The sequence below is a fragment of the Mustela erminea genome, chromosome 3 (assembly GCF_009829155.1).
Source record: "Mustela erminea isolate mMusErm1 chromosome 3, mMusErm1.Pri, whole genome shotgun sequence".
Lineage (NCBI taxonomy): Eukaryota > Metazoa > Chordata > Mammalia > Carnivora > Mustelidae > Mustela > Mustela erminea.
The window spans coordinates 13377200-13401571 of NC_045616.1; the positions used below are offsets into that span (position 1 = coordinate 13377200).

At 39.7% G+C, this 24372-nt stretch overlaps 1 protein-coding gene and 1 pseudogene across 1 annotated transcript; both read left to right on the top strand.

Annotated features, from left to right (window-relative positions):
- Window positions 1-13848: 13848 nt before the first annotated feature.
- On the top strand, window positions 13849-14904 carry LOC116585658 (T-cell-specific guanine nucleotide triphosphate-binding protein 2-like). Its single transcript, XM_032334973.1, has one exon. It carries the CDS (start codon window positions 13849-13851, stop codon window positions 14902-14904), a length of 1056 nt encoding a protein of 351 aa, XP_032190864.1.
- Window positions 14905-18323: 3419 nt separating this feature from the next.
- Window positions 18324-19597, top strand: LOC116585892 (annotated as a pseudogene).
- Window positions 19598-24372: the final 4775 nt, after the last annotated feature.

Sequence of the window (24372 nt, forward strand, 5' to 3'; positions counted from 1 at the left end):
GCCATGGGGGCTTTCACTTTCTTTTCCTGGCAATGGCTGTGTTTCTCAGAACTGAATTTTGGTATTACTCTCTGTTCTTGGAAATGCAGAGCTCTGCAATGTGATGGCTTCTTTTTTTACTTTTGGCCAGATTCCTGTGAGGGTGGAGCAGAGACCAGAGATTATTTAAGTCCTGCCACCTTCTCACAGGCAGTGCTAGACATTTGGGTGACAGTCAGCTCTTTAAACTTTGCAGTGCAAGGCCAGTCTGTGCAGAGGAGTGTTCCTGATGTGGGCTTCAGGGAGCACTTCAGCCTGGCTCATAATTTCCTGCACAGCCAGGGGACACATTTGGAGCTCAGCTGGGACACCAGAAGTCTCTTTTCCTTCAGGAACTGGTAAGCAAGGAATCACTTTGAATTGAGTACAGGTATAAAAATAAAATTACAGATTTGAACATCTAAGGGTGAGTGTCTGAATGCTCCATTTTGGGTGCTGTGGATGTGGAGGGCTGAGGGGCAAGATGTCTGGTGGATGCCTTAAGCCAGTTAGAGCATTTACCTATTTGGGACATTTTCAAAGGGCGGTTGGAGAACAAATGTTATTCCTGTGAACTGCAGAAGGAACAAGTCAATATCAGGGGTTTTAGTTGATAGGGGCTTTTCCCCAAGAGCTTCTGGATCAGATACTCCCCATCTCAGGCCTAGATACCTTCCCCTGGGGAGACAATGCATATTATCTGTTAAAAGACAATTCAACTGAATAGAGAGGAAAGAATGATTAGTTTTATTTATTTATTATTTATTAAATGAGTCATGAATTAAATTGAACTGTAGAAAACAAATGTTTTTAAAGGAAGAGTGGAAGGGAAAATATATATATATATATATAAAGAATCCATTGCATTTTTTTTAACGCTTTACACAAAGCATGGAGCTCTTTGTGGGACTTGAACTCACAACCCTGGGATCAAGACAAAAGCTGAGAATAAGAGTAGGACGCTCCACCAACTGAGCTAACCTGGGATCTCAAGATTCCATTACTTTAGTCAGGATTGCTCTCCTATGGGGAAGAGAAAGGGTCTATCGGTAAATTTCCCATGGTTGATCAGGAAATTCCTACCTGGTTAAATTATACATGCTAAGAGGAGTGAAACTGTAATTAGGTTAGGTATTTGGCCTTGGTTTAATGAGCACAGGCCTTAATGTAAGTGGCTTCTATGGCCCTGTGACCCTGTGGCTGATCGTTTCCATTGTATTCACATGTCATGATGTTTTTGCTTAATCTCTGCAATATTCACCAATGCTGACTTCAGGTTCACAGTTTTGGTATCAGTCATCCTCTACATTTTTTTTTTCTGAAGCTCCAGTCTCAGAGAGATTACTTGCTTAGTGGTTAGCATGTGTAAACATGCATTTAAAAATTTTTAAGAATACACAGGGTACCTGGCAAATTATTAGGATTTTTATAAACAGATAGTTTTCAAAGGTTGGAGTACACCAGAACCCAAACGCCCAAACCTGAATAAGCCAAAAAAAGACCCCACTGAGGAATCATCTTTTTAAGCTAAGTGGCTTGTTCAGTGTTCATATGTAGTTGTGTTTCAATTTCCCCAAAAGTGTTAACCTGGATGCAGCTGGTGCTGTTGGTCACAGTACAGACAACTCTTGCTCAGCTAAAATATAATCAGAGTATGTCTTATAGACAAGAAAATCTTTGGCTAGAGAGTCTAAAGATCTTTGTTGGGTAGCTATGCTTTTAACAATGGATTCTGCATTATATTTAGGAGTTAAGGACGGGCTCCTAATCAAATTGTCCTGTAAATATAGCTGTTAACCAGAGAATCATTTCCATGTCAAAGGAAGCAAATTCTGGTTCCTGAATGTGTCTTGGTTAGTCTTTTTTAACTCAATGATGTAAATCCAAGGGAGCCAACCAATGTGATGTCATATTTCGCTTGAGAAAATTTAGGGACATGATTAGATTTTTCTCTTAGCCTGAAATAAAAGGTTGTTTTACATTCTGGAGTTTATTCCTCCTTCTGAGCATGGGCTCAAACATACACCTGAGGTCCTTATTTTTCCAATATTATGCCAGAATAAAGGAAAGGAAAAGAAGGACAAAGGGTTTCACATTTAGTTAAAGTCTGAAGAATTGATCTATTGTCTTGGATGAAGTCAACGTGCTTCGATGTCAGTTGCTTAGCTTCCTATTCAATTGATTTTGTTGTCTCTAGTATCTGTGCAGGACCAGATGTCAAGTGAAGCCTTCTTTGGCTGTGATATGTATACCCAAGACTCAGCACCTTCTAGTTTTTTAATAATGTCAGTAGTTGGGAGCACTTGGTAAGATTCCTTCTAGTGGGGTTCAAAATGTATAATGTATTCTTCTGATGACAATTACAGACTACCCAATCACCAGACTCGAGACTGTGACCAGCAGGATCCTTTGAACTGGTATCTGGGAAGACATCCTTAACCCGTTGACGATAGGCTTAATGGCAAAACATTAAATATTTTGCTGTAGTTAGTCATACTAGTATGAGACAACAAGGTATCAGTGGGGAGTTCATGAGATACAAAAGTTGGGTATTCATCCTTTCTGATGGAGGCGTAATATTCCATTGTATATATGGACCATATCTTCTTTACCCATTCATCTGTTGAAGGGTATATTGGCTCTTTCCACATTTTGGCTATTGTGGCCATTGCTGCTATGAACATTGGGGTCCATATGGCCCTTCTTTTCACTACACCTGTATCTTTGGGGTAAATACCCAGTAGTGCAATTGCAGGGTCATAGGGTAGCTCTATTTTTAATTTCTTAAGGAGTCTCCACACTGTTTTCCAAAGTGGCTGTACCAACTTGCATTTTCACCAACTGTGTAAGAGGGCTCCCTTTCTCCACATCCTGTCCAATGATTGTTGTTTCTTGTCCTTTTAATTTTGACCATTCTAACTGGTATAAGGTGGTATCTCAATGTGGTTTTGATTTGAATTTCCCTGATGGCTAATGGTGATGAACATTTTTTCATGTGACAGATCAACATATTTCTTTAGTCTTCCTGTAATGAAGAAGCCAAAATTGGAGAAACCGATGTTTAGTAATTAATGTTTCATTATTTTACCTTACCTGGAATGATGTTGATAGATATTTAATGAATTTAACTTAAATCATTACGTAATTTAATTCAGCAAAACTCTAAGATTTTAGTTACTCAAAAATATATGAAACTATTTAAAAATGTACATAAAATGATGAAAAATATATGTAAACATCTATTCAATATAGTTATTCTAAACAACAAACCTTAGGTTACCCATAAAATGAGTGCTCAGACATAATGAGACATCAATATCATTTATTCTCCTGAGCTATTTTTATTTTATTAATTTTATATATTTTTTAGTTTAATTCCAGGATAGTTAATGTACAGTGTTATATTAGCTTCAGGTGTTCAATAACATTTATATATAATGCTGGGTGCACATCACAAGTACACTCTTTAATCTCCATCACCTATTCTACCATTCCCCTTACTATAGCCTCTCTGGTAACCATCAGAGAGTATGGACAGAGTATGGACATTGTTCTCTATTTTTCTCTATAGTTAGTTTCTTTGTTGTTTCCTGTCTTGTTAATTTAGCCATTCTGACTGGTGTACTCATTGTGGTTTTGATTTGTATTTTCCTGATGCCAAGTGATCTTGAGCACTCTTTCATGTATCTGCTGGCCATTTGTATATCTTTTTTAGAAATGTCTGTTCATGTCTTCTGCCCATTTACTGAGTGGATTATTTGTTTTTTGGGTGTTGAGTTTGAGAAGTTCTTTATAGATCTTAGATACTATTTCTTTATCTCATATGTCACTTGCAAATATCTTCTCCCATTCTGTAAGTTGCATTTTAGTTTTGTTGACATTTCTTTTGATGAACAAACAGAAGCTTTTTATCTTGATGAAGTTCCAATGGTTTATTTTCACTGTTTCCCTCACCTTTGGAGAGGTGTCTAACAAGAAGGTGCTGCAGCCAAGGTGGAAGAGGTTGCTGCCTGTGTTCTTCTCTAGGATTGTGATGGATTCTTGTCTCACATTGAGGTCTTTCATCCATTTTGAGTTTATCTTTTTTATTATGTAAGAGATACATAATCCAATTTCGTTCTTTTGCATGTGGCTTTCTAACTTTCTCAACACCATTTACTGAAGAGACTGTCCTTTTTCCATTGGGTATTCTTTTCTGCTTTGTTGGAGGTTAGTTGACCATATAGCTGAAGGTCCATTTCTGGGCTCTCTATTCTGTTCCATCAGTGCATGTGTCTGTTCTTGAGCTGGTACCATACTGTCTTGAAGTAGAAGTCTGGCATTGTGATACCACCAGCCTTAGTTTTCCTTTTCAACACTCTTTCAGCTACTCGGGGTTTTTCTGGTTCCACACAAATTTTAGAATTATTTATTCCAGGTCTGTGAAAAATGTTGATGGTGTTTTGATAGGGATTGCATTGAATGTGTAGATTGCTCTGGACAGCTTTGACATTTTTGCAATGTTTATTCTTCCAATCCATGAACTTGGAATGTTTTTTTATCTCTTTGTGTCTTCCTCAATTTCTTTTATAAGCATTCTACAGTTCCTAGAGTACAGATCCTTCACCTCTATGCTTAGGTTTCTTCCTAGGTTTCTTACGGTTTTTGGTACAATTGTAAATGGGATCAATTTCCTAATTTCTTTTTCTTCAGTCACATTGGTAGTCTATAGAAATGCAACTGATGGGGCACCTGGGTGGCTCAGTGGGTTAAAGCCTCTGCCTTGGGCTCAGGTCATGATCTCAGGGTCCTGGGATCAAGTCCCACATCGGGCTCTCTGCTCAGCAGCGAGCCTGCTTCCACCTCTCTCTCTCTATCTGCCTGCCTGTCTGCCTACTTGTGATCTCTGCCTGTCAAATAACTAAATAAAATCTTTAAAAATTTTTTTTAAAAAGGAAGAGTGTATTACTTTCATCCAGTAATTATTAAAAAAAAAAAAAAGAAATGCAACTGATTTCTGTGCATTGATTTTATATCTGGCCACTTTCCTGAATTACTGTACAAGTGCTAGCAATTTTGGGGTGGAGTCTTTTGGGTTTTCAACCTAAAGTATCATGTGGCCTGCAAAGAGTGAGAGTTTAACTTTTTTACTAACTTGGATACCTTTTATTTCTTTTTGTTGTCTGGTTACTGAGTCTAGTACTTCTAGCACTATGTTGAACAACAGTTGTGATGGTGATATCCCTGCCATGATCCTTATCTTAAGGGAAAAGCTCTCAGTTTTTCCCCATTGAGAATGATATTCTCCGTGGGCTTTTTGTAGATGGCTTTTATGATATTAAGGCATATTCCTCTATTGCTACACTTTGAAGAGTTTTCATCAAGAAAGGATATTGTATTTTGTCAAATGCTTTTCCTTCATCAATTGAGAGTATCATATGTTTCTTGACTTTTTTTTTATTAATGTGATTTATAATCTTGATTGTTTTGTGAACATTGGACAACCCTTACAGCCCAGACATAAAACCCACTTGATCCTGGTGAATAATCCTTCTAATGACTGCTGGATCCTTTGGCTAGTTTCTCAGTGAGAATTCTGGCATCCATGTTTTTAATGGATATTTTTCTGTAATTCTCCTTTTTGGTGGGTTCTTTGTCTGGTATTGGGATGAAGGTAATGCTAGCCTCATAGAATGTTTTCCTTCTATTTCTATTTTTGAAATAACTTCAGAAGAATAGGTATTAGTTTCTCTTTAAATGTTTGATAGAATTCCCCTGGGAAGTCATCTGGCCCTGGACTCCAGTGTTTGGGGGAGTTTTATTACTGCTTCAATTTCCTTGCCAGTTATGGGTCTGTTCATGTTTTCTATTTCTTCCTGTTTTCAGTTTTGGTAGTTTATAAGTTGCCAGGAATGCCTCCATTTCTTCCAGATTGCATAATTTGTTGGCATATGCTTGCTCATAATGTGTTCTTAAAATTACTGTATTATTGTATTGCTGTTGTTCATGAACTCTCTTCTTTCATTCATGATTTTATTAATTTGGGTCCTTTCTCTTTTCTTTTTGATAAGTTTGCTGAGGGATTTATCAATCTTATTAATTCTTTCAAAGAAGCAGTTTCTAGTTTTGTTTTACTCTTCTTCTAGTTTCTAGTTCATGGATTTCTGCTGTAATCTTTATTGTTTCTCTTCTCCTGCTTGGTTTAGGCAGTATTTGCTCCTTGAGGTGCAAGTTTAGCTGGTGTATCTGACTTTTCTAATTTTTTTAGAAAGGCTTGCATTGCTATATTCACCCCTCTTAGGACCTCCTTTGCCATAGCCAAAAGATTTTGAACGGCTGTGTTTTCATTTTCATTAGTTTCCGTAATTTTTTAAAATTCTCCTTTAATTTCCTGTTTGACCCAATCATTCTTTAGTAGGATTCCCTTATCCTCCAAGTGTTTGAGTTCCTTCCAAATTTCCTTTTCTGATGGAGTTCAAGTTTCAAAGCATTGTGGTTTGAAAACATGAAAGGAATAATCCCAATCTTATCCTTTTGTTGAGACTTGATTTGTGACCCAGTGTGTGTGATCTATTCTAGAGAATGTTCCATGTGCACTAGAGAAGAATGTGTATTCTGTTGCTTTAGGATGGCATGCTCTGTGTATATCTGTGAAGTGCATCTGGTCTAGTCTGTCACTCAAAGCCCTTGTTTTCTTGTTGATCTTCTGCTTAGATGATCTGTACACCACTGTGAGTGGGGTTTTGAAGTCCCCTACTATTTTTGTATTATTATCAATATGTTTCTTTAATTTGATTATTAATTGGTTGATACATGTGGCTGGTCCCAAGTTAGTGATGTAAACATTTATAATTGTTAGATCTTCTTGTTGTAGTATATAGTATCCCTCTTCACCCCTTACTACAGTCTTTGGTTTAAAATCTAATTTATCTGATAATAAGGATTGCTACCCTAGCTATCTTTTGAGGTCCATTAGCATGATAAATGGTTGTCTGCCACCCTACTTTCAATCTGGAGGTGAACTTGTGTCCAAAATGAGTCTCTAGTACACAGCATATGGATGGGTCTCACTTTTTCATCCAATCTGATCACCTGTGTCTTTTGATTGGAGCATTTAGCTCATTTAGATTCAGAGTAATTATTGAAAGATATGAATTTAATACCATTGTATTATCTTTAGAGTTCATGTTTCTGTAGATTGTCTCTGTTTCTTCTGGTCTATGTTACTCCCAAGAATATTCTCTCTCTTCACTTACAGGATCCCCTTTAATATTTCTTACAGGGCTGGACTAGTGGTCACAAATTCTTTCAGTTTCTGTTTGTCCTGGAAGCTCTTTCTCTCTCCTTTCACTCTGAATGACAGCCTTGCTGCATAAAATATTCCTGGTTGTGTGTTTTTCTCACTTAGTACTCTGAATATATCATGCCAGCCCTTTCGGTCTCTGTGGATAAGTCTGGTGGCAGCCTAATGTTTCTACCAGTGTAGCTTAAGAGCCTCTTATCTCAAGCTGCTTTCACGACTTTTTCTCTTTACCTCAAAATATGCAAGCTTCATTATTATATGTTGGGGTGTTGACCTATTTTTATTTATTTTGAGAGGCATTCTCTTTAGCTATTGGACTTGAATGCCTGTTTCCTTCCCCAGTTAGAGAATTTCTCAGCTTTGATTTGCTCAAATATATTTTCTGGACCTCTCTCTCTTTCTTCTTCTTCAGAGACCCCAGTAATACTAGTATTGTTTTGCTTTATGATGTCACTGATTTCTCAATGCCTTCCCTCATGGTCCATTAGTTGTTTATCTCTCTTTTCCTCATCTTTCTTCTTTCCATCAACTTGTCTTCTCTGTCACTGACTCTCTCTTCTGCCTCATTTACCCTATCTTTTAGAGTATCCAATTTAGACTGCATCTCAGTTAGGGCATTTTTATTTTTGACCTGACTAAATCTCATTTTTGCACGAAGATGTCACTCAGCCCAGCTAGTAACTCTATAGTTGTTCTGCTGATTTCCATCTCCAACATTTTACTTATATCCATATCAATTTAATCTGTGGCAGAGAGTATTACCTTTGGTTCTTTCTTTTGTTGTGAACCCCTCCTTCTAGTCATTTTGCCCAGAGAAGAATGGATGAATGAGTGAGCACTATGGAAAATATGAACATCCAGACAAGCAAAATACACACTAGACAAGTCTGGGGAGGTCAGAAACTAGAAAAAAATGAGAAAGAAAAAGGGGGGAAAAAAAAGATGGTAGAAGATGGTATATAATGTTATAGAGTGGACAGAACGGGGTGATCCACTTGGTCCTGAGTGTATTGTGGTCTGTTAGAAGACACTAAATCCCCAAATTGTAAGGGAAGCAAAACCAAACAACAACAACAACAAAATACACACACACATGCACACACAATTGAATAGAGAAATACACACAGACACACAGACACAGACACACAGACACACACACACACACACACACACACACACACACACACTAAAATTGAATAGAGAAAAGAAGCCAAAATGAAGTGTATGTATATATATTATATGTGTGTGTGTGTGTGTGTGTGAAAATGTAAAAAATGAAAGTTAAAAAAGACCAAAAAACAAAGAGTTGAGGGGCTCCTGGGTGGCTCAGTGGGTTAAGCTTCTGCCTTTGGCTCAGGTCATGATATCAGGGTCCTGGCATTGAGCCCAGCATCAGGCTCTCCACTCCCCCTCTCACTGTCTGCCTGCCTCTCTGCCTACTTGTGATATCTCTCTGTCAAACAACAACAACAACAACACAACAAAATCAAGGAGTTGATAAAATAAGAAACTAGTTGAAAGAGGAAAAAAGAAAAAATAGAAAATTTTACACTGAAAGGTAAGTGAATCATGAGAAAAAAAAAATAACCAAAACTAAGTTGTATACATTATTTTCCCTCTAGAGCTGGAATTTTACAAGCCCATGTGGGCCACAAACTTGCTGTTTACCTGTTCTTCCAGTTGGCTTTCTGGGGGTGGGGCAGCAGCCCTGATTCTTAGGTGTCTTTCCTGAGAGTAGTTCACCTCCCCCTTATAAGTGGACCAGACTCAGTGTAAGCAGTTTTAGTTGCTCTGAGTGGTGTTTGTTCCCTGAAGGCTCTTCATGCCCCTTTAGAGGATCAAAGTAAAAATGGCCATGCCCCATCTCCACCCCAGAGCTGAAAGATGGTGGTCCCCTCTCTCAGGGATAAGCAGTCTTCACTTTGTATGTGCCAAACTCTGCAGTCTTCTGCAGTGTGTGCCCACACTGATCCTCCCAGGAGAAGGTAGATGGTTTACATTAACATCCTTTAAAAGGCTCCCACACAGAGAGTTGTTGCCTGATCCCACACACATCTGCTCTGCCCCTCCCAGGGGAAGGCAGAGGGTCCCCATGTTCTTGTCCTTTGCAGGGTCTCCATGCAGGAAACAGTCACCCCATCAGGACACAGCTTGTGATTTATGGCAAACTGAGCTCAGAGCCTCCTCCAGAGCTTTCTGACAACTAGTTTCTCTGCTCCAATGTATGGGAACTCTACCAGCTCAGGCACCCCCATTCCTTCTATGGTTCAGGGGATCCTGAGACCACACTCTCCTACCTAGCATTCTGCCCTACTTCACCTGGTGAGCACCTTTCATGCAGGCATGTCTTTCCCCAGAACACATTTCTACAGGTTCCAATTTTATGCTCTGGGGCTATTTCACTTTCCCATAGCTGACTTGTGGAGGATCCCTTCCCTGCCCTTTATCTTCCAATATCTCCCTTCAGTTTCACTTCCCTGCATCTACTTTTCTACTGGCAGAGATTCAGCAATTCTTTTCTGGATTTCAGCAATTTCTTTTCTTATCTCAGTTTGAATTCATAGGTGTTCGGAATGATATAATTGTCCATCCACTTCTCTTTAAATGGGGAGGCTTTATTTTTTATGTATAAATGATATCCCATCCTCTACATATGTACCACATGTCTTCTTATCCATTCATCAGTTGATGGACATTTGGGCTCATTCCATAATTTGGCTATTGTAGATAATGCTGCTATAAATATTAAGGTGCATCTATCCTTTGGAATCAGTATTTATTTATTCTTTGGGTAAATATCTAGTTTTAAAATTATTGGATCATATGGTAGTTCTCTTTTTAACTTTTGAGTCACCTCCATACTGTTTTCAAGTACAGTCCCAGTTTGCTTTCCTATGAACAGCTTAAGAAGGAGTCCCATGGATCTTAGATACAACATACACAATGTGCTGGTGGGTTAGAGCACTTAACTGTTTGGAGTTTTAAAGATCCCATTTATTTTTTGTTAGTTTATTTATTCTTTTTGTTTATTAGTTTAGTTTCTATTTGTTTATTTTTTGTTAGTTTATTTATTCTTTTGTTTATTAGTTTAGTTTCTATTTGTTTATTAGTCCTTTACCTCATGGACATATTCAAAGAACACAACAGTACTGATGTAATTGAACTATGGACACGAGCAATACCCAAATAACTAGGGATTAGGACAGGAATTGAGCCAGTAGACCTCCAAGAATGGGGACTGCAGCCTGCTTCCACACACATGGAGAACTGTAACTACCATAAACAGTTCCCAAATCAGAATCTGAGTTCAGAACCAAGGGCTAGGTTTAAGTTACTATGAACTATTCAATAGTGTGCCCTCTACACAAAACCACAGATTTCCATCATGGACTAAACCAGAAGGTTCCATTATTGAAGGCTGCAGGCAGGAAATGGGGAAAAGACTAAGCCAGCAAAGACCAGTAAATACAGACTGTGGCCTGGAATTGGGGAAAGGATTCCAGTGTGGACTTGTGGATTGAACCAAAGCCTAAGAATGTTGCTTTGTCAGAGCCTGTGTGTCAGTGACAGAGTGATCCACTAACCCTGGGTTGGAAAGGCAATTCTTTCCCAAGCTCTCATGCAAAACAGAGCAGAGCCCAAAACAAGATGGACTTACCAATGACCCTTGTAAATGTTGAGAAAGAGTGAACTCAAAAGGCTTCATTGGGCACCACACCTGTGTTTCTTATTGTCCCCAAATAGAGTCAGAAGTTTGCTTAGGCTGTAGATACTGCCACTAAATATATTAAACAAAAGAATTGAACCAAGTAATTCTAACAACCTAATTGACTTTATTAAGTGATTTTTGAATTGGGTAATATCCCATCTAGGAAGTATAAAGGAGCTCCATTTTGCTATAGAAAAGAAAAGGTTTTAATGAGTAAAGAGAGCAGAAAAACAATTATTAAGAAAACAGTTATTAGGAAAGAATCCTTGTTTTAGGCTCAGTTGCCATCCTAAGGAGAGAGAAGAAGATCTTTCAGTATAGGTTTTAGTGCTGACCAGGAAACTGCCAAGTTGACTGCTGTAAGATTACATCCTTGGGGGTTGAAACTGCTGTTAGATACTAAGTCTTGGTTTACTGACTTTGGGCTTTAACTTAAACGGACCCATTATGACTCTGTGGTTTTCTTTTTAACACATCTCTCCATAGAACTATAAATCCTGTGTGTCTCACACTGACTTCATTTTGAGTCCTAGTTTTATCTCTCACCACCTCATTGTGTGCTCTGCCTTTGCTTCCTGAGACAGAGCTCTGCCCTTGGAAGAGAGCCCTCACCTTGAATTCTAGGTCTGAACATTGATAACAGTAAGGTTGCCTGTCTCTTAACTGCAACATTTATTTGATTTTTTGATTTGAAGTTGGAAATTATTATACATCCTTATAGGATTGTTAAGTGGATGAGATGAGGAACGTATGTAGAGATGCACATCTAAGGTTTACTGGCATGGATTTCTTACATTCCCTGTCATTTCTATTCTAGCTGCAGAGAACACAGTGCCAGAAGGTAAGTGGAGCTCCCAGGGATATCATAAGGTACTCTGCCCCTGCCCCCACGCACTGCTGCTGCAGCAGAAAATAGTAAGTAACAGAGCTTTACATACAACATCAGGTGAGGTATAGAACCTATAGAAGAATACGGCATGGCTTTTGCGGAGTTGAAATTTGCTCAGCACACAGAATTTCACTTTCCATGTCTGCTTACTCTCTAACCCTGTCATTTGGTTCCCTTTATTTCCCTTTATTTGTTCCACTCCTTAGGACCTGTCTCAGGTGTATTTCCTCACGCTCCAGTGCATTCTTTTATCTAGAAAGTGGACCGGCTCATGAAACAAGTTGTTTCAAGGAGTCTTTTTGTTTTTCCTCCCCATCCTCTGAGAATGCACAGGCAGGAGACTATACCAGAAGGAGTTGTAGTCTCACCTTGTTGGCTCGCCCTTGAGGCAAAGCTTTTATATGCCACTTCCATACTTAGGCTCCTTCAATCTGCTTTGTGAGAGGCTTGCTCCCCAGAGGGGTGGTGGGATGCTTTTCTCTCCACACAGCAAGAGGTTGTCCCTGCACATGCCAGATGCTCAGGATTTCCTTTCTTCTGTATGTGAAGAATATTCCTGCTGGGTAGTCAGATGTGCTGGCACCATGATTCCTGTTTGTTTAATAGTTGCCTCTTTCACCCTTGACAAGCTAGACACCCTCCCCCCAGTTTTCTTTTCTAAGGAGAATGTCTGCATGCTGCATTCATATGTGTGCAAGTCCAGACAATGTACACTTGGTCTGAATAATTTCTTCCAAAAATGTCTTTTGCCATCATCTCCTGGGCTGCAGCAACGGCTAGCCAAAAGCCCCCAAAGGACGTCTGATGCCTCATTTTAGCCAAAGCACACCTCTCCAGCCTGCGTGCTGCTCAGACATCAGTGACAACTTGAAGTGACTTGCTTCCTGGTCTAAAAACTCTGCTCTCAATCTCTGTAGGGGGCAGTATACAAATCTTTCACATTACCTTTAGTGCTGGATATATGATTCTTCTGGTGCCCCCTCTCAAGATATAAGCTTCCAGTGATCACATAGGTTCAGGGATTCAAGAACAAGCTCAGTTTCATTGATATCAGAGAAAGTGACAGAAGTCCCTGCTTCAGTCTTTGTTCACATGATCTTTTACTTCATTGACACTCTATACATCAGTCATTCCTCCAGCAGGACTATCTTCCCTGCATGATTTCTGTCCACTTTTATGCACAGGTATGAAGGAGGTGATGGGTGGGGTCTTGGAACAGTTGGGGTGGGTCATAGCAAGTGGATAGTCCAACATACTTTTTATAACATGGGAACCCATGCCACCTGCTGTTGCTTTTCCATGAAATACAAAGAGTCCTTTCAAAACTTTCATGAGCCAGCACACTTTCTACATAAAAGAAAAAACTAGATATAAACTAGATAAAAAAAACACACACACACATAAAAGAAAACTAGATAAGAAACATATTTGCAATCATGGAAAGTTTCTCCTAATGAAGATAAAGGAGCCAGTTTTCCTTACTTAGGTGCCTCATGTGAGAACCAAGTTCTATGACACGGTGTTGTTGGAGGTTATCAGAAGTGGGTTTTCTGGAGGGTCTTACATCACAGTGGGAAGGGGTGTTGAGATAACTGCTGGTGCTGTCTTAGATTCGCTGCAATGAAAAAGTAATATTTTCATAATGTTACAAACAAAGGAAACTAAAGCAAGATAAATAAGAATGATGTGGGCTTCTGGAAAAGTTTGGATTGAAGAATCAGGCTGTAAAATTAGTCTGGAAGAATGAAGAGTGTCTTATAGAAGAAGGGCTTTCCAAGATAAGGGAAGAGCAATGACTGGACAGAAAGAGAAGCACTCCTGGGTACAATGTTGTGGCCAGGACTGACATTATACCTGTCCCTAACAGCACAGCCCACACCATTCCTTGCTGTACTAACTTTTTCCTTCCCTTTTTTTCTCCTCCCCATAGTGCCTTCTACTGCTCCAGCCATGGGTCAGTCCCTCTCTTCCACATCCTCTTATACAAAGAGTATTGATTTGGCCTCTGGCTTTGACAAATTTTTTAAGAACTTCAAGCCAGAAAGCAAAATCCTCTCTCAGGAAACCATCACATTGATTGAAACACACCTGAAGGTGGGGGACATTCCCAGATTGGCTTCTGTAATTAGTGATGCATTGAGAGACATTGACAGTGCCCCTCTAAACATTGCTGTGACCGGGGAGTCTGGAACAGGGAAATCCAGTTTCATAAATACCCTGCGGGGGGTGAGGCACGATGAAGAAGGGGCTGCCCTCACCGGGGCAGTGGAGACAACCTTGGAGAGAAGAGCATACAAACACCCGAAACTTCCCAATGTGACATTTTGGGATCTGCCTGGTATGATGACCATTACTTTTCAGCCACAGAAGTATCTGAAGAAGATGAAATTTTGTGAGTATGACTTTAGTATCAACTCTTCTACACGCCTCAAAATTAGTGATGCTCATTTGGCTGAAGCAATTAGAAAAATGAAGAAGAATTTCTACTTTCTTCGAACTAAAGTGGACAGTGATTTACATAGTGCAAAAATAAGTAAACCCAGCGCATTCAATAAGGATGAAATCCTGCAAAGGATCTGCAGTGACTGCCCCATTGACCGGAAGAGGGATTCCCTGAAACAGAAGGTCTGGCTGGAGGCCCTGAAGGCTAGAGCATCAGCCACCATCCCCTTCAAGGGTTTTATCAGTGATAATGATGTAGAGAAGCTGGAGGAGACTTTAACCCTCTACAGGTCTTACTTTGGGCTGGATGATGCATCCCTGGAAACCATAGCCAAGGACTTGCATGTGTCAGTGGAGAAACTCAAGGCAAACCTCAACTCTCCCCATTTGCTATCAGCTGAGAAGGGTGATGAGTTATTAGGAGAAAAACTGTTGAGATATGTGGAAAAATTCTGCGCTGTTACTGGAGGACCCATTGCCAGTGGTATTTACTTTAGGAAGATATTCAACTTGCAAAATTATTTCCTTGAGACCGTGGTGAATGATGCAAAAGTTCTTCTTTAAAAAAAAAAGAAGAAGAAGATATTTTTATGGACCCTGTTGAATCTGGGCAATCCTATCTACCTCAGGATGTCAGGAATGAAAATGGGGAAAATGAGGCAGCCAGATCCTGAATTATTCTCAGTATTGGCATGGCACAGGGACCTGGAAGGATGACTTAGGACTTCCCTGAATCAATCCTGATCCACTCCCCTCAAGGTGTTTCACAGACATTTCCATAATTCACTCTGGAGCAAACCATTAACTTAATGACTGTTATTTGACAGTGAGAACAATCAGCTCTAAAAATTCTTTTCATATGATCTTTCCTGGGAAAATGAAGGACAGGAGTCTGGAATTTTCTGCTTAGCAGAGAGAATATCTCTTTGTGTGATGGTTACTACATACCCAGCACTGGTCTTTCTACTGACATAGTAGTGAAAAAAGGCTGTTCACACAGATATTCAGAAATTATTTTTTAAATGATTGCATACATAGTCTATTTTTGGCATTCCTGTTATTCTGTTGTGAAGGCAGAAATTCTGCTCAGTTAATGTTGACTGATATCCTACTTGTCCTTTCTACGATTATCATTATATTTAATAAATATTAAATATAGTGAACTGAACATGTGTCAGGCAAAGAAAGAGAAACATTAGCTAAGGAAAAAATCTATCTAAGGTACACTGTGAGAGGAAGAAATGTGTAAGATGGGAAAATAGTCCAAGGGTTTGCAAACTGTAGGTCTATACACCTCTTGGTGGCTGGCAGCATATTTTGTGCCTGAGAATGGAGGTAAGAGAATAAGAGCCAAGAGGACTGTCATGAATCTAAGTGGAAATTAAAAAAAAATAATACAAAAGCTCCTTAAACATATCCAATCTCTTATCTAAGGAGGGAACTATAAATTATAAATGGCACCTACAATAAGATATCATTTATCTGCTATTAGATTGGGTGGATTGCAAGTTTGACATTGTGTGGATGAAACTAGAAAAATAGAGTCTGTCATACAATGTTCATCCGTACACAGTATGTACAGATTAGGCCATTCCTAGGAAAACATGCCTTTACACTTTGCCCCAGTGATCCCACTTTGAAGAATCTGGGCCATAAAAACTGGGAGTAGATTGGTGGTTAACAGGGGATGGAAAGTGGGGGAGAAATGTGTACAGCTTTTGATACTCTAGTTATAAGTTGAATGTATAGCATGGTGACTATGGTTTGTAACAGTCTTTTATACTCTGCAACAATAATAATAATACTTGAAATTTGCTAAGAAAATAGATCCTAAGCATTTTTCCACACACACACACACACACACACACACACACACACAGTATATATGTGAGGTGATGGATGTATTAATTATATTAATTAACTTGATTATGGTTATCATTTCACTACATGTACAAATATATCAAATAATCACATTGTACACTTAAAATATATATGATTTTGTTTGTCAATTTACCTAAATAAAGATGAGGGGGAAAGGAATAATAAATCTGGAAAAACTACAAAAAGACATATGTTAAAAGTTATTAGTTACAGCACTATTTGAAATGGTAAAACACAAAATTTAAATGTTCTTCAATAGGAAACATTATAGCTACAAAATAGATAGATGATTTGACAACTATACAAAGGAGTAAGTAATATCCTCTATATTGCTGTGTTCTCATCTCCAAGATATATTGTTCAATGCAAAAATAAGATGGAGAATTATATGTACAGTATGTTAGTGACAATCTAAGACAGTGTAAAATGTGAATTATATATTTGCACATATTCTTCAATTAAATATGAAACAACTTCAGTAATAAAATTCAATTGTGTATTGGGGAAGTGATGGGTGGAGAGGCAGTGTAAAGGCTAGTTTTTCCTTAATGCAACTTATTTTACATTGAAAATGCATGCAAATGTTTTACAAAGCTTGGTAACTGTGTAATTAAACAAGATGATCTAACATTTAATAAAACACAAAGCAAATCTAAACTTTGTTGGTATAAGAAAACAATTTATCTCTTCTTTTTCTTCTCCACCTCCCTCTCCCTTCCCCCTTCCCTTCTTCTTCCTCCCTCCTCCCCCTCCCCCTCTTTCTCCTCCTCCTCCATTTATTATGTTATATTAGTCACCATACAGTACATCATTGGTTTTTGATGTAGTGTTCCAAGATTCATTGTTTACATATAACACCCAGTGCTCCATGGATATGTGTCCTCCTTAATACCTATCACCAGGCCAACACATCCCCCACCTCCTACCCTCTAAAACCCTCAGTTTGTTTCTCAGAATCCACTGTCTCTCATGATTTGTCTCCCCTTCTGATTCCCCCCCCTTCGTTTTTCCCTTCCTTAAAACAATTTATTTGAAGATTTTATTTATTTATTTATTTATTTATTTACTTATTTATTTATTTACTATTTTTAAATCTCCACTGTAATTAACATACAGTGTTATATTAGTTTTGGTATACAATGGTGATTCAACACTTCTGACCATTTCTCTATGCTCACCACAATAAGTGAATAAATAAGTACTCTTTAATCCCCATCAACTTTTTCACCCACTGTTCTCCCCTCCTCCCCTCCAGTGACCACCCATTTGGTCACAAACTCCTTTAAGTTTTGTTTCTCTGGGAAATGCTTTATTTCTCCTTCTATCCTGAATGATAGTCTTGCTGGATAGACTATTCTTGGGGACAAATTTTTCCCACTCAACACATTCAATATAGCTTGGCACTCCCATCTGGCTTGATGAGTTTCTCCTGAGAGATCTGCAGCTGGCCTTGTCTATCTTCCATTGTAAGTAAGGATTTTTTTTTTTTTGTCTTGCTGCTTTTAGGATTTTTTTCCCTATATCTCTATATTCTACAAATATTATTTTACTCTATCTTGGTGTTGGCCTGTTTCTGTTGATTTTGATGGGAGTTCTCTGTACCTCCTGGATCTGGGTGTCTGTCTCCTTCCCCAGATTAGGGACATTTTCAGCCATTATTTCCTCATATAAATTTTCTGTCCCCTTTTCTCTCTTCTATTTCTGGGACTCCTATAATATGAATGTTATTATAATTGAAGGAGCCACTGAGTTCCCTAAGTCTATTCTTGTGTTTCATAATTCTTCTTTTTCCCTTGTTTAGCTTCATTATTTCTTACCGTTTTGTTCTCTGCATTATTTATTCATTCCTCTGTTTCTTCCTGCCTTTTGTTCATTGCATTAATGCCTGTTTACAATCTCATTTATAGAATTCTTAATTTCTGATTGGATCTTTTAAAAATATTTTAGGCCCGTAGCCTCCCCACCCCTCCCGCAACGCTCGACCCCGGGATCCCCCCGGCTTGCCTGCCCGCCACAGCCGACAAGGAAGCAGCCTTTGATGACGCAGTGGAAGAACGTGGGATCAACGAAGAGTACAAATATGGAAAAAGAACACTCCTTTTCTTTACGATTTGGTGATGACCCATGCCCTGGAGTGGCCTAGCCTAATTGCGCAGTGCCTTCCAGATGTAACCAGACCAGAAGGGAAAGACTTCAGCATTCATCGACTTGTCCTGGGAACACACACGTCCGATGAACAAAACCATCTTGTGATAGCCAGTGTGCAGCTCCCTAACAATGATGCTCAGTTTGATGCTTCACACTACGACAGTGAGAAAGGAGAATTTGGAGGTTTTGGCTCAGTTAGTGGAAAAATTGAAATAGAAATCAAGATCAACCATGAAGGAGAAGTAAACCGGGCACGTTATATGCCCCAGAACCCTTGTATCATTGCGACAAAGACTCCATCCAGTGATGTTCTTGTTTTTGACTATACAAAACATCCTTCTAAACCAGACCCTTCTGGAGAGTGCAACCCAGACTTGCATCTCCGTGGACATCAGAAGGAGGGCTATGGACTTTCTTGGAACCCAAATCTCAGTGGGCACTTACTTAGTGCTTCAGACCACCACACCATCTGCCTCTGGGACATCAGTGCTATTCCAAAGGAAGGAAAAGTTGTGGATGCGAAGACCATCTTTACAGGACATACAGCAGTAGTAGAAGTTGTTTCCTGGCATCTGCTCCATGAGTCTCTGTTTGGGTCAGTTGCTGATGATCAGAAACTTATGATCTGGGATACTCGTTCAAACAATACTTCCAAACCAAGCCTCTCAGTTGATGCTCACACTGCTGAAGTGAACTGCCTATTTTTCAATCCTTACAGTGAGTTCATTCTGGCCACAGGATCAGCCGACAAGACTGTTGCCTTGTGGGATCTGAGAAATCTGAAACTCAAGTTGCATTCCTTTGAATCTCATAAGGATGAAATATTCCAGGTTCAGTGGTCGCCTCACAATGAGACCATTTTGGTTCCAGTGGTACTGATCGCAGACTGAATGTTTGGGATTTAAGTAAAATTGGAGAGGAACAATCCCCGGAAGATGCAGAAGATGGACCACCAGAATTGTTGTTTATTCATGGTGGTCACACTGCCAAGATATCTGATTTCTCCTGGAATCCCAATGAACCTTGGGTGATTTGTTCTGTATCAGAAGACAATATCATGCAAGTGTGGCAAATGGCAGAGAATATTTACAATGATGAAGATCCTGAAGGAAGCGTGGATCCAGAAGGACAAGGGTCCTAGATATGTCTGCACTTCTTGTGATTTTAGACTCCCCTTTTTTCCCCCCTCTCAACCCTGAGATTGATTTAACACTGGTTTTGAGACACAAACTTTGTTTGGCTATCCCTCTATGATAGGTACCATCAACGATGTTACTAGCCCAAACAGAGGGTGTTTTCTAAATATTAACTGGGGGACTTGATTCAGTAAAGCCACAGACTTATATTTAAATTTTCTTCAGGAATTTTCTAGTAACAAAAGGTCTAATGTAGCCACAGAAAGGGGAATATTGGGTGTGGTTATTTTTCTTCTTAGGCTATATCCCCAAGTTTTACAGACTCCTTTTAATTAAAGGCTAAAGTGAGGAAGGATAGAGCCAAGTGAAGTAGGTGTCTGAGCCATGAAGTATAAATACCACAAGATGTTGTTTTTATTCAGGAAATGGGGGAGATTCAAGTCATATAAATTCCTATTCTAAAGTTTTCACACCTGACTTTCCAGGATGCACATTTCCCTATGTAGACCAGTCTCCTCTCAGTTTCTTCAGTTAAGTCAAAACTATGTGTTCCTCTTTCCCCATATATTTTTGCTTGTTAGTATATTTCTTGAGCTGTTTTCATATTTCTTTCCTTTCTGTGAAATGGTTTTTTTAAGAAACTTGGGACCACCAAGTTGAAAAGATGTATGTTTTTACCTGACAGTCATACCACAGGTAGACTGTCCAGTTGAGTTGAGAAGAGTGAATTGATAGTTTGTATTTGTTTTTAAAATTAAATTAATCCTGGATAAGAGTTGCTTTTTTTTTTTTTTTTTTTTAGGAGTTAGTCCTTGACCACTAGTTTGGTACCATCTCTATTTTGGGTGACCTGTTTCACCAGCAGGCCTGTTACTCTCCATGACTAATTGTGTAAGTGCTTATAATGGAATAAATTGCTTTTCTATGTAATAAATAAATAAATAAATAAAAATATTTTACATCTGTGATAAGGATGATGTCTTCAATTATCTTCTCAAGCCCAGTAAGTATGCTGATGATTATCAGGGTTTTTTTTTTTTTTAAGATTGTATTCGTTTATTTGACAGAGATATTACAACTAGATAGAGAGGCAGGTAGAGGGGGAGGGGGAAGCAGGCTCCCTGCTGAGCAAATAGCCTGATGTAGGGCTCAATTCCAGGACCCCAAGATCATGACCTGAGCCAAAAGAAGAGGCTTTAACCCACTGAGACACCCAGGCACCCCTGCTTATCAGTTTAAATTCACTATCCATCATGTTATTTCTATCTGTTTTGTTTAGATGTCTGCTATGGTCTTATCTTGTTCTTTCATTTAGGATAAATTCCTCCATCTTGACATCTTTTCTAATCCTCTACCTCCTTTTTTTTGTGTTATAAAAGCCAGTTATGTTTCCTGTTCCTGAAAGTAATGGCTTTATGAAGAACAGGTTATGTAATGTTTGGGGCTTTGTGCTCCCAAGAACGACTCTGGTTTGCATTAAGTGCACTCTGCTGTTATGCTCTGGCTGTACAATCCTTTAGGCCAGTTGTCTGCAGACTCTCCTTCCCAGCATGTTTGAGGTAGTCTCCTCTCTATGTTGTGAAGTTTGTTCTGTCAGTCTTCAGACCGATTTCTGGAGTATTTAGGAAGAGTTGATAGTTATCTACTTGTGTTCCTGGGAACAGACAAGCCCAGGGTCTTCCTACACTTCTGTCATCTTTTAAGGCTCAAATGCCATCATTTTAAAATTTTATTTTTTACTTCTGAATGATTTCCTGATTTTCCAAGCCTTGGAAAATCGTTCGTTTCCACCTAGTTCTCAAACTTCTTATTTCCAAGAGATTTTGTTGTTGTTGTTCTCTGAATGTTCCCTGTGTATGGCCTCTGATCTTTGTGCATTCAGTTTTCAACCAGCTAGCATTGACTGACAGGCTACTATGTGCCAGAAAATCATTTAGGTGTAGGTATAGTGTAGTAGTTTCTTATCTCTCTGACACTAATGAAAGGTCGATTTTCCTCCTGCTCCCTCATTTCCCTCTGATACCTTTGAGTTGCCATCGCCTTCCCATCTAAGTGCTGCCATCACTGTTAGGGGCTCATGCCAGAGGCTGTGATCCTTGACTGTCCTTTCCTATATATATATAGAAACCTATCCTATGTAAATAGTCACACACACACACACACACACATACTCTCTCTCTCTCTCTCTCTCTCTCTCTCTCCAGGGGAGAAGACAACAAAAAGACAATGAGGGAAGCCAGGAAGCAGGTGAGTGAGTGGAAAGGGATTTAGTTGACCTGAGAAAACAAAACCCTGATGTGACAACAAGGCAGCCACATTTGTTCCTCTATGCCCCAGGCTGGTGGAGGTGCGTGAAGTCAGTACTGGCTGAATTGTGTCCCGCCACATCTACCCCACTCTGTGATGGAAGTCCAAACCCCCAATACCTTTGAAGTAAATGTATGTGATGACAAGGTCTTCAAAGAGGCAGTGAAGTTAAAATGAGATGTTCAGGATGGTCCTGAATCCAATAGGAATTCTTTTAGCAGAGGAAAGTTGGATGCAGTCATGCAGGCTCACAGGAAAGACCATGTGGACACAGAGAGAAGGAGAAGCTGGCACTCTGCAAACCAAGGAGAGAAGCCTCAGAAGAAACCAACCTTGAAAATACCTTGATCTAGGACTTCTAGCCCCAGAGCTATGAGAAAACCAATTTCTGTTGTTTAAGCCACCCAGACTGTGGGACTTTGCTATGGCAGCCTGAGCAGACAAAGCTCTTGCAGCAGAAATAATTCTGACTAAAACACTAGTGCAGCTGGCTGGTGATCAGGCCAAGGTGAACCCATTTGCAAGTGTGAAACTACCTAGCACCCCACCTATACAGGCATACAAGCATTTCTGAAGCAAACTGAGGAAGGAGGAAAGGAACTGTGAGTGTTGGTGTGGCTTATAACAGGAGGACAGTTGTCATCATTCCCTTCCCCCTTAGACCTGACCTCAAGAAGGAGGCTGCTCTGACTATGACTGATCTCACATCAGTTCTTGGGGATCTGTATGGAACAACCATGAAGTCTCAGGCCCTAAAGGGCAGCTGAAGCCCTTGACTGAGTCCAACTTTCTGTCAGCAGGTGTGCAAGTCTATAGCTAGGTGGGCAGGGAAACTGTCCTCTTTTGCTTCCAGGAGTCACAGAACCAAAGCACACTGATGCAGGAGGAGTCCTTGAATACTACTATCCTCCAATTCCGTATTTTATGCATGAGGAATGAGGTCCAGGGTGATGTCATGACTGGCATGGTCCATGGAGGAGGTGAGCCAGAGTCTGAGGCTAGAGAGAAAAGAGTAAGAGGCAACTGCTGTGGGATTTCCAAGTGGTCTCTAGGTCCTGCATTGATTGGTAGATGGCTCTTTGGGACAACACAAAAGGAGATAAGTTACATCTGAACTCCCATCTCACCTCCACAGCCAGCCTAACCCCCATTATCTTAATGAGGGATTTCTTTAATTAGAACTCCTGGGAAACTCATTTCTTTCCTTGAAGTATTGTTGAAACAGAATGTTGCGTTAGTTTCAGGTATACAACAAATAAATCCACAACTCTGTAAGCTCTGCTGTGCTCATCACAAGTGTAGCTACCAGCTGTCACCATACACTACTACTACAATCTCATTGGCCATATTCCCTACACTGCATCTCCTATTTGTGCCAGGAAAGTCTTTACCTGAGCTACAAGATCCTCCCCTACACAGCAGAATTTGCTTTGGGTGGTCTCTTTCTAAATGTTTTTCCTATATTCCATTTTTTGCTTCTTCCCACAAGCCTCTGAAAATACTGAGGGCAGGAAAGCTTTCCCCAGCCACCACCGTCCCTAATATGGAGGTGCTGAGAGTCACAGTCACCTTCTAGTTTATGAAATGAAGGTGAATGTGGTGATCTCAAAGGAAGATCCACCCAGACCTTAGTAAGAATAGGAAACTTTTCTATTTCATCAGTCAGAAACACCCATCTTACAACCAGACAACCTGAGTTTCTTGGTCTCCAATACTGAGAGAAGAAGCACAACACCAATATTTGCCTCTGTGGGCTTTTTGAGTCATTTATGTTCCTTCTCAACACACTCATTTTCCTGTCACTGCCTTCATAGGAGTTCACTGTATGTTTAAATTTAAAAATGGCACTCAAAATGAAGTGATGCTCTGTTTTTTTGGTTAATCTCCTTTTTTATTTCTCAAGTTGGTAGAAAGCAAAAGGCAGAAAGCATCTTTCATAGTTCTTAAACCACAAAATATCTCTGGTCATATGCAGTGAGAGGAACCACCATCGGGAGAGTCTTCATTCACTATACTCCCAGAGAAAGATCTGGGACCTGAACCCAGCCCTGTGACCTCAGTGCTCAGAGCACACTCAGGGTCTCAGTGGGCCACTCTGGCTGTCACACACTGAAACCTAACCAGTGTTGCATAGTGATGGTGAAGGAAGGATGGTAGAGCCTCTGTGAGAGGCTGGGTGGAAAACACCCAGGTGTCTCTTGAGCTCATGCATCTACGTGAGCAGCTCCCCAGAGTTGATCATGGTGCTAGCTGGAAGAGAAGGAGAGTATTCAAGGCTTCAGTGACAAAAAAAAAAAAAAAATGGGGAGTTAAATCTCTGGAGTCTTCCTCAACCCTAACTAAGAACATACTTCCAATCCAATGGAGAGCAACTGAGGCATGAATTAGAATAAAAATCTATTGGGGATCAGACTGTATTCTGGAAATTTCTCCTAGTTTCAGGAAGTTGGTTTGCTAGAGTTGCCATAACAAAATACCATGGGCTGGGAGGCTTAAATAACAGAAATTTATTCTCTCACTATTCTGAAGGCTGTATGTCTTAGATCAAGGTGCTTTGGTT

What these genes read in the sequence shown, in the direction of transcription:
- LOC116585658 (XM_032334973.1), top strand. Translation starts at nt 13,849, where the DNA reads ATGGGTCAGTCCCTCTCTTCCACATCCTCTTATACAAAGAGTATTGAT.